This window comes from Aplysia californica, unplaced genomic scaffold, assembly GCF_000002075.1.
Source record: "Aplysia californica isolate F4 #8 unplaced genomic scaffold, AplCal3.0 scaffold00155, whole genome shotgun sequence".
NCBI classification, from domain to species: domain Eukaryota; kingdom Metazoa; phylum Mollusca; class Gastropoda; order Aplysiida; family Aplysiidae; genus Aplysia; species Aplysia californica.
Window position 1 is genome coordinate 841,726 of NW_004797425.1, and position 11,635 is coordinate 853,360.

Here is an 11,635-nt window from a genome sequence, read left to right on the forward strand (position 1 = left end):
CTATCCCTCTCTCTTTCAACCCTCCCACCCACCCACCCTTACAGTATGTCTCTCCTCTCCTTTCTCTCTCGCCCTCATCCCAACTTCAACCCCTCTTCACTCCTGTTCATTTTACTTAGATATATCTGCGCGTGCTAAAGCCCCCCCCCGGGATGTGTACCATTTATACATATATTCAGTACTAAACCCATCCACAACACTACAAGTATACTACTCACGACCTCCTTGCCGACTCGCGGCTAGAAAATGCCTACCACATGACCACAATTATGAATAATGCCTAGCGAGTTCATGGGGCCACAGCGTGTTGACGTACATCTTTCAGGCCACGAAGCGACTAATTCACGACACATGCAAATCAGACATGCCCTTTCCCGAAACGTAACGTTACGGATACCAGCTCAAGTGGGTAAGTGAATGCTCACTGCGCCCTAGTACTTAACAAAAAAATAAAGACAGCAATAAGAAGAGATAGAAAGGGATAGACCAAGGCTTCAAATGAACTGTATGCTCCCAACATTTACCTGGGTGTGTTTTATGCGGGAAATAACAGTGCGAAATGAGACATCATTACCCTTCTTAATATCTTCGCAGATACGCCGCTGAGAGCTCTGTTCAAGGTGAGTCAGCGAAAAGAACGGCCACATTCCAATGGCCATGGTACACCTTGGCTTCACGTCCCTTTCAACACTGTACAGTTATAAGACATGGGAACTCTCGAGTTTCAAAATCCATCTCAAATAAGACCGAGTCAAATGGGTAGTAAGCTAAAAGAAACCCAAATTTAGCACGTCCTTTTGAGGATTCGAACCAGAGCCACCCGCTTCGTAGTCCAACATGATACCACCTGGGCAAACTGTGTACCCGGTTACATTTCGCCAGGAACAAATTGGGACAACAAAGAAAACGTCTATCATATCCCAAGAGGACAGCAAGGATCGACTGACGCGTGGTTTGAAAGACAAGAGCAGAAAAAAAGAAGGAACAATTTCCCTTTAGGCAGAAACAGAAGGAGCACACCTCACCATGGTGCCCACAACCCAAGGATCTAGAAGTCTGTACACGATGAACTTAAGGGGTCATGGCAGGGGGCGCACAAGGACAAATGTGAAACCCAATAAAGAGGGACAGGGGAGGGGGAAAGAGGGGTCATACCAGAGCATCCAGCAGCGACAAACGCGGCTGGTGAAAGAAGCACATCAACGTAAAAATGGTCATTTAATGCTGTAAAATAGCACGATGTCAGACAGAAATAGAAGACAGCTGAATCAGAAAAGAGGAGGTCTCTCTCTCTCTCTCTCTCTCTCTCTCTCTCTCTCTCTCTCTCTCTCTCTCTCTCTCTCTCTCTCTCCCTCCCTCCCTCTCTCCCTCCCCCTCTCTCTCTCTCTCTCTCTCTCTCTCTCTCTCTCTCTCTCTCTCTCTCTCTCTCTCTCTCTCTCTCCTGCCTCTCGCTCAACCGTTCTGTTAAACAAACTAACAAAAAGTAAAGTATAGACATGGGGGGAATAGAACACAAAAGAGAGGCAAGGGGCATTGGGGAAGAACAGAAGAGAACTAAAAAATGAAAGAGACGGGGGTAGCCGTGGGGAACTAAAGAGTGTTGAGCAAAGGGGGCACAGCCGAGAGGGAAAGAAAGGGTAGCAATAGGGAGACAGAGATAATGGGCGGATGGTGAAAGAGATAGGACCATGGACTTGCGGAAACAAGGGGGAGGAAGGCTAAAGGCTCCAAACAAAGAGATAAGTTGGGAGTTGGGGCAGGAAGGGAAAGGGGGGAAAAAACGGAAAAAAACAAAACGGGGTCGCAGAAAAGAAAGGGAGTTATTGAGTAAGGGTCTTGCTGCACAAGTGGGTCAGGGGCCACTTAACCAACTCGCAGCTAATCACTGGTGAGCGAGCGCAACCTCAGGCCCAGGGTTGCCTGACCGTGGCGACTTTATCAAACGTCCCCTTAAAGTAAAGCAACCCGAGAGGTGATAAATACTGCGGGACATACTGGGCTTCATGGGGTGGGGGGGGGGGTGGGGGGAGGGAGAGAGAGAGAGAGAAATGAGTGTGTGTGTGTGTGTGTGTGTGTGTGTGTGTGTGTCTGTGTGAGTGTGTGTGTGTGTGTGTGTGTGTGTGTGTGTGTGTGTGTGTGTGTGTGAGAGAGAGAGAGAGAGAGAGAGAGAGAGAGAGAGAGAGAGAGAGAGAGAGTGCTCGTGTACTATGTGAGTAAGAGAAGAAGCAATGCGGCAATGGAGTGACCATCATTAACACATTAAATGACACAAGAGGAAAAACAAAGCAACCTTCAAAAATGATATTAAGATAGAAAATAAACATGTAATCAATGGCGTCATTCAAACCCTATGGGTATGAACGGTTTTAGTTTTAGTAGGTTTTACGGCGCTCGCAACTGCATTTGGTCATATGAGCGCCAGCAGATTAGAGGTGTTACAAGAGAGTAATAAACATAAAAAAGAAGAAGGGGAGATGAGGACGATAGATGCTTGATAGGAAAGAAGGAGCAAACCACATCAGAGCACCCACCAACCACCCACGGGTATGAATGGAAGTGCGAAAATGTGCTAAACATGAGAGAGAGAGAGAGGGGGGGGCTACAGGGAGAAAGAGAGGGAGAGGACAAGAGAGACAGAGGGGGGGGAGCTCTCGTGACCTAGAGGTTAAGGTGTTGGCCTCTCATTCAAAAGTCCCGGGTTCGAATCCGGATAGCGACCAAAAATTTTTCTTCTCTAAAATTGTCTCCTTTCACCTCCTTTCCTGCTCTCTATCAATGTTCTGTCGTCTGCTTTCGTCTCCTCTTTCTGCCCCCAACCCTCACCTCCTTTGACCCCTCCTCTGGGCTCGTAACTCTTTCTGCAGCCGTTCTACCGCTACTCCCTGGCTCCTTCTTACTGTTGTCTTTCAGCCACACCCCTGATCTTCTGGTAAGAAAGATCTACACCTAGCCTTCTCGGACAAGCGCAAAAAATCTCGGAGGGCCCGTGTGCAAGTTGCGCACGTTAAAGATCCCTTGGTGGTCTAAAATCGATAAGAGTAGGCTTCGGCCGCCACCCGGGTAAAATTTAAAATTTCCTATCAACTAAAAAAGTTTAGTGTGTCCCGCGCGCTCATATGACCTTATGCAAATGCCAGCGCCGTAAAACGCTTTCAAAGAGAGAGAGAGAGAGAGAGAGAGAGAGAGAGAGAGAGAGAGAGAGAGAGAGAGAGAGAGAGAGAGAGAGAGAGAGAGAGAGAGAGAGAGAGGTCGCACACCAAAATGCCAATGAGCATGGGTTTGGGTTAAAATGAAACAGTAACTCGAGGACACCTATTTGATTTTCATGCCTCCCCTTCCCCTCTCCAAAAAAGGAAGAGACCAACAAATGGTGACATAAGAATCTATAGGAACAACAGAAGGACACAAAGAAGTAGGACCAACCAAAATTGCCATTTTAGCCACTCGTTCAATGTGTGTATACGAGTACCGAACATGAAAGAGAATGGGTCCAGCGGAAAAGAAAGAAGAAAAGTGAAAAAAAAAAGTTGTGCCCGACTTTAACCGCCAGGGAGGTGTCCCTTTCGTGAGCATTAGCAAACACATGGTGACTAAAAGCACACACCTTTTGGCTGTTTACAAACACACTCTCTCACGGCGACGATAAGATAGCTAGCGAGCATCGTTGTTCGTCCAAAAACGAAAAACAAGCACAGTGTTTTAACCCTTGCATGCTCATTCCAAAACTACAGCCTAACAGTAACATGCACGCTCCTGTACTAGGAACACAGTATGAACAGTTTTAGAGAACAACATTGTTCTTTACTTAAAATTACCAACAGATATTGGAGATGGGACTGGTAACGTTATTCATTATAAATATACATTGTAAATCTTTTTTTAAACAAACAAGAAAGCCAAACATAATGCAATCGGTGTAATCTGTGGGCTTTCTATCAGTCTCAATTCAAGACACATTTATTATAAAAGGTTCTAAAAAGTCAAAGCAACCCAAGCGTTCCCATGACTTGTCACTTAGTTCCAACGTTCCTAAATCCTGCAACATTCATGCATGCCATGGAACTGAAGATAAAATAAAATGCATAGATTTATTATCCCTTTATATACTCATAATCACTTTATGTTTTTAACAAGAGAAGACCAAAAAAAAACAACACCTCCATTATTTTATTTATTATAAAAATAAAATGCAGCAAGCAAGATCAAAGAGTTTTGAGCCAACAAAACCGAAACGTGCTTTTCTATCAATCTAAGTGTACCCAAGTACAATTTTGTAGCCTACTTACAACATCAACGAGGAGTTGGGTGCTCAACCATGGCAACGCCAGGAGCCAAATGCAGCAAGGTCTCCCAAGCATTACGCTTACAGTTTACACACCCGTATCATTAAACTGTTATTGTGTCAGATAGCATACAGTACGGGGTTACGCGTGTCGTTAATTTGCTGGTGTTCTGATCTGGTAGGACAATATTCTTTTTCCACATCAGCTCTTTTGTTACTGCTCGTTACTGTTTGTACATGTTGTTTTTTTACGATCGGATTTTTTAAATGACAAAATGCACAAGCAAAAGAAATATCGTAGCTGAGACCTCCCACTTTTATCCCAAACAGCAAACACACACATACATGATGCATCACACCCTTTCTCACTCAAGATGGCCTTTATTCCACACACAAAAAAAATGCAATTAACTGGGAGAACATAAAGGAGCATAACGCAGTTCAAACAAAGAGCGATCGAGAGGGCGGGTCATGGCAAACCAAGGGGGGAGAGAAAGAGACAAAGTCACTGCCTGCTCAGCAGCTGACTGGATAATGGACGAAGAGATGACGACATCCCAGGCAGTACACGGTGTGTGTGTGTGTGTGTGTGTGTGTGTGTGTGTGTGTGTGTGTGTGTGTGTGTGTGTGTGTGTGTGTGTGTGTGTGTGTGTGCGCGCGCGCGCCGCGCGCGCGTGTGCGCTGCGGTATGTTGTGTTTTAATTTTCCGGAGTTAACAACGCCACGCCTCCTCTAAATGACACCGGCGGTTATAAAACTAGAAAGGGATTTTAAAATTGTGTCCTGCAAAGAACAAAGAAAACCAAAATAACAAACAAAACAAACAGAAAACAGAAGACCTAGGTGAACAGACAAGACACAAATATTAGAGAAAAATGAAAGAGAAGAGCACAAAAGTTCGTTCGTTCTCAACTCTCACAGCTTAGGAAGTGTCCCTGGCACACAGATAGAGGCCGACGGTCCTCAAAAAATTTATTTTTTTAATAGGCAAGACGCAATCCACTTGCAAACCCAACGTATAAAAATCCTCAACATGTGTAGAAGCATAGAGTTGAAAGAGTGGTCAGTGGTATGGAAGACAAAGAGGTTAATGCCTCGCAAAATGAAACAATGTGAAGTCTTCTGTTTCTCATACCGCCCCCCCTCCAAAAAAAAACCGCACCAAAAAGCCAAGAGACTAACCTTGTGTTGACCATTCTTCAGCGGCCAACCACAGAGCTCATAGCCAGTGCTGATTCCCTTGTCGACCCCGATTGTGAAATATCACGACCATTCACCCGACAGCAAAGCTCGATAAATTGCATTATAACACAACAGGGTGACAACAACAGATTAAGATTTTTTTAACAGCCCCCCGTTGGAATTATACTACAATACACGTATCAGATGGCCCTGGTTCAAACCTCAAGTGGTGCGCTCCAAACTTGCGTTTTTAGGACTTTCCATCCATTCAGCTCGGTCTTATCGGTGGTCCTGCCTGTTAAAGTGAACTTAATAATAGTGTTGAAAGGGGCGTTAAACCTATCAAATGACCAATGACGTAAATTTAACACCAAAAAAAAAAGAAAAACCAATACCCCTCGTTTAAATTAAATCACCAAAGTCTTACATGTCTGACGTTTGCAAAATCGAATAGTACAGACAGATACACCTAACCTAACAGTAAAATTCACCAAAAACCTTTTTCTGTTATTTCTCTGCAGAAAATGCTGCCAAAACTTGCGGGCAGTTCTTCGACTCCATGCATGCGCTTCGCTTAGTCATACACGTTACCAGCGCTTATTTTTACGCAGCTGTGTGCTTTGCAATAGCCCACCGGCGGGCAACCAGGCGTGTCTCGAACAAGATCTGAACGCTGAGTGATCTGGTCGGCAAACCGGGAGAGAAATCGATCTCAGATGCATGACGGAATGTTTTTGCCGATAAGGCTGGTGTATTGGAAAAGAGAGGAAAATCTCAGTCGTGGAATACACACCAGTAAGCGCTTTAAACTCTCACCAACAACCATTTATCCGTCCTTCAAGTACCCCCCCCCCCCAATTTTCTCTCTCTCTCTCTCTACCCCCAGCCCGCCTCTCTCTGCCGCCAATAAACAGCTAAATTTCCTCGCCCCCCCCCCCCTCCACCCCACTCTTTCCTTTCTGACTGCATCGGCCCTCGGACTGTCTGACCAGTTTTAGCGGTCTGTGAAGTACCCGTGTTGAAAAAACTACGCGTACAAGACGCAATACGTGACAATCCCACACGCATACGGCGATCCATTAATACGCCACACGTTGCTATGGTGAATTGGCATGGTGCTCTAAATATAATCCAAAGCACTGTACCCTTTACAGCAAACAAAATGCACAAGTATCTGTTTTATTCAAACCAGTGTGAACAAGAAACTGAGGTCTCTTATTCACTCCGTTTCCGGTGAATCATTAAAATTTGTACCCCCCCCCCCCCCACCTCCCATCTAAAAAAAAAAAAACTGCATCAAGAATAAGTTTCAGATTTCCTTTGACAAGATTTATACTTTTAATGTGGAAAATCATATTGTCAATATGCAAGTATGTTCCACTTTCGAGATCAGTCATAGATTATTCTTTTTGTCTTCAAGGTCCCAGATTCCAAGTGGTAAAAAACGGGAAAAAATCAGTTTCATCCACTTCCCCCCTCTTTCATGGGTGACATTGAAACTGTCATAGACTTTTATGAAAGACATGGATTTGCCTCTTCACTAACATGTCAAAAACAATACTGCCTTGATTTTAAGTAATCATCATTTTGTTTTCGCAGATGGAAAATATAAAAAAGCCACACAAAAAACCCCCCAAAAAAGTAATTCCATTAAATCAATCCCCCCACCCCACTCCCCGATGCGTGGCTAATTTTCATTTCTACTTGCTCCCTTCCTCTACATACTGGAGCAGAGATTAAATACTGCCTGGAAGCCTTAGGACACAACTTCATCAACTCTGAAACCTGATATTATTAAGACAAGGAATGTGTCTTGTTAGGAAATTGGTAACAATTTAATGGGGAAAAAAGTAACCAATGTGACCAGCTCACAATGGCTAATAAAAATAATTAAAGAAAAGATGCAATTCCTTAGTTCTAGGACACTGTAATTGCCATAATATAAAGACTTGGAAAATCTTGCTCTCACTGGCAAAAGAGAAGGCAAAATGAGGCAGGGGTTGATCAAGAGCAACTTAATTCTAGAAAAACTAAACAGATGAGAGACTAGGAAAGACCAGGATGACAGGGTTTTTTTTAGAACATCAAAGCAAAGAAATGAATGACGAAACATCATCATGATCACTCATGTTTGTTTCAGACCTGGCACTTTTGACGATAATGAAAAAAAAATAGCCTGTCAAGACCACACTGAAAATCAATAGTTTACATTTTTACATCTTTCCTTCAATTCTGTCAGAATAGCACTTAAAAAACTACTTTCACTCCTATTATGTAAGGTGCCAAGTACCTCGACTCGCTTTGCCACAAGCAGCCTCACTTAACGGTAGTTAACTTAATACATCAAACCACAAATTTTAAGACAGGACGTGTGCACTTGCGTTTGTAAGATAAGCAGGTCTCTCTGCGTGGGAGTGTGTGTGTGTCAAGGGCTTGTTTTTGTACTAATGTACCCAAGTGGAAGAGATGCGTGTGTGTACACACATGTGAAACAGCAAAATGGGTATCATGTAGAAAAGTGTTCGCGTGAAAGAAAGATAGACACTGAGACAAGGAGAGAGAAGAAGGGGCAGTGATCCATTCGAGTTGTACCTTATGGCCAGTCAGCAAGTTTTTTTTTAGTAAGGTTTTACGGCACTCGCAACTGCATTTATAAGGTCATACAAGCGCCAAGGGTCAGACTGTTAGTCCAAATGGGGAATCAGGCTTACTCTGCTCACCTCTCTAGCATCAACAGCACAAAGTCTGCTTCCACTATCAAGGCACCCCGGTAATAGCAGTTCATAAGAGAGTGACAAACAAGGAAAATGACGATAGATAGTAAGGATGAGGAAAGAAAAAGCAGCAGTTCCCCATTTGTTGTTCCAGAACAATATGAGCATGACATTGGTAAATCAGCCCATTTACAATTCTACTGTGAATATAAGAACATGTTAATATCCAGCATTTGGGAATGGCCCGAACACACTTCAGTCAGTAGCACTGCCCTGGGGGGATAGTCAACAAGACAGTGGCCACATTTCACTAAAACAGATTTGTAAATAATACACTGTAAAAATAGACAAAGAGCAGACTGTCCGAGAACACAAACCACTCATAAAGTATCAAAAGAGAGAAATAGGGTAAGGTTAGTAAGAGATTTATGGCACTTGCAACACAATATAAGATCAAAGGTATTACAAAAGAGTCATCAAATACAAAAAGAAAGAGATTTACATTTATGTTTGTTTTAATAGAGGTTTTACGGCGCTCGCAACTGCATAAGGTCATATGAGCGCCAGAAGATTAGAGGTGTTACAAGAGAGTAACAAACATAAAAAAGAAGGAGAGGAGATAAGGACGATTTATATAAATGTTTGATAAGAAAGAAGGAGCAAACCACACCAGAGCACACGCGAACCACCCACAGCAAGAGAGATTGAAACAATGAGGGAGCAAAGATAAAAAAGGAAAAAAGCACAGCCGTTAAGTTAACAATTTAATTTTTAAAAACTATTCATTGTACAAACTAGAAACTAATTTATAGTCCAGAAAAGACAGGTCACATTATAACTCAAACAATTTTTTAAAAAAACAGCAGCAGAACAAACCCTCCGACAGTACTGAGAAACTCTTAATGACAAAACTATGCAGACACGCATACCTGTTTCTCCCATGATCAATCCTTAGTTAAATTTAGCTTCACTATTTATCTCGGGAACAGCCGCCACCTTTAATTTCATCTTTTCAATCCCTGCTACGTTGAACCATACTTCCAACTCTAAAGAAAGCAATAGCTTGGTTCACTGCAGAGTTGCAGAGTAAAAATGTCATTGATCTCTCTCTAAAAATAATGCCCATTTCTTCAAAATAAGTGCAAAAACACTTGAATGTGAACATTCTATCAAGATCAATTCAAGTCTTGTCTTAGACTTAGAGTGCACAATAGGCCTATTCATAGAATCATCAAATTGACTTTGTCCAAGTTAAAATCAACATGAAATGAAACCAAACTAATAAAAATATTTAAAAAATAAAAATTGAAACCAACAAAAATGGAATCAAAGCCTGATGACATATATATATGGGGTGAAATGAACTTAAAATAAATATGAAAATGATATGACATTAAATTCAGTCTGCCTTCAGCATTCTAAAACTCCTTCCCAAATAAATTATAAAATAATACTACTACTACTAGCCAATGAATACCAACAAACACAGTCTTAGCCTTAGATCTCTATTGCTGTTTTTTGTTCCACCTGTAACACCCTAACAAAGTGCCCGGGGACATGATGGCGTCTCTTAGATTGATATTTAATTAATTTTAATTTAATGTTCAGGTTTCATTAGAAAGTTAAGAGAGACATAGAATAGAAGGTGCAGCAAAAGACAATCAGTGTCAACAGATTAGAAGCACACAATGGGAAAAGAAAGACATGATGAAGCTTCAGTGAACACCTAGAACACCTCTCTGTGATAGGCCTAAAATAGATCTATGACGTTTTTCTGCAATCTATTTTTGTCGTCTTCCAGGGTTTCCCCCCAAGATTCTTGGGTTTCCCTCGCCAGTAACTGTGGACTAGATTTCTAGATCTCCCCGTGCCTGTTTGCTTTTTTGGTTTGTTATTTAATTAATTTATTATAATGTGTATCTTTTATAAAAACAATCTCAGCAATTTTCGTTTAATAAATTTACCTTCTCTCCTCAAAATTGTATACACACACACAAGCACACATACAGAAGCCTGCGCGCACACACAACCCAAGCAGTTGACGATGAAACCTAGTGACGTAGCCAATCGCGCGCTAAGCGGCAAAGCGGGGCCCGCCACGATGTGATCTAGATCTAGTCAACTGGCGAGAGAAGCCCCGGAAGAAGACCAAAATAGTTGGCGGAAAAATGTCATCTTTGGGTCAATCACAGAGGTGTGCTAGGTGCTCGCTGCAACTTCATGTAAAAAAGAGTCTAAATACGGGCACCCCGTATTTAAGCTTCCACCGAAAAGGCTATCTATCAGAGAGAGATGATAGCTTGCTGCTTCTGAAACTTATTATTACTTTTAAGTTTTAAGTCCTTCACTGCAAGTACAGATTTGTGGGAAATAGCCAAAAAAAGTAGAAAGGCTGAAAGGAAAGGCTAAAATTCATTAAAACAAGAGATCCAGAATCTGGAATCTAGATTTAGATCTAGATCTAGATCTAGATATCTAGACCTAGATATCTAGATCTATCAGAATCAGGCCTACCCAACAACAAAAAAACCCTAACAAAATTAGATCAAACAAACTATTCTATTATAAAAAAAACAACTGGTTGACAAGTCAGACAAGAAGGCTTCAGTTCCAGCTGACTAATTAGCAGGCCTACAGACCGACTGCCTGCTGCTAACTAAAATGTAGAGTCTAATCTAGACATTCTAGGTCTAGTTATTATCTGGTTTTTCCCTGGCACATAGATCTAGATCAGATCTAGAGATATCTCTAGATCTATATCTAGATCTAGATCTAGATCTATATCTAGATCTAGATCTAGATTCTAGATCTAAAAGCAATAAATATAGGCAGGCAATGAGGAAAGAAGCTAGAAATTTTTTTTTAATGGAAAATAGAAACTCAGCAGATCTTTTGTCTTTTAATTCCAAACACTTCTTGAACTCAAATTCAAATTAAGGATGAGGAAGCAAACAGGAATTGTTGTAGTGATTCTAGAATCTAGATTTAGATCTAGAATCTGGATTTCTAGATCTAATCTAGATCTAGTAGATAAGATAATAAGTCGTGGTAGTCGACGTCACAGTAGCAGCAGCAATAGCATCAGCAGCAGTAGAGTCTGAAGGCAAGGCACGGTGTCAGTCAGGTCTGCCAAGTCTTGTCTTTCTAGATTCTAGTTTCGCCACTTTCGGTCACCTCTTCCGCATCTCATCACCCAGGCCATAACACACAACCTCAAAGTCTTCTTACCTTCCGACAGCTCGAGGTCCAGTTCAGCCAAGCGTTCTCTGATATCATCAGGAAGTCTAGAAACATCAATATCTGTGTCACCCATGTTGCAAAGATAAATCCACAATAAACAATCCCAAAAGAGCTTGTTACATTTTGATCAATCGATCAACAGAGTCGCCATTTTGTGCTTTTTCACCACACCTAGGAATCGCGAGACTCAACGAGAAAGACTTCGCAGCTCTGTGAG

The 11,635-nt window shown here is 42.0% G+C and overlaps 1 protein-coding gene across 1 annotated transcript in view; it reads right to left on the reverse strand.

Moving 5' to 3' along the window:
- LOC101852922 (disco-interacting protein 2) overlaps window positions 1-11,635 on the reverse strand; it is a gene marked incomplete in the record, with an annotated part of 71,138 nt that extends 59,503 nt beyond the window's left edge. Inside the window, 1 exon segment of the mRNA XM_005097467.3 lies at window positions 11,407-11,635. Coding sequence (XP_005097524.2) covers window positions 11,407-11,491 — 85 coding nt within the window.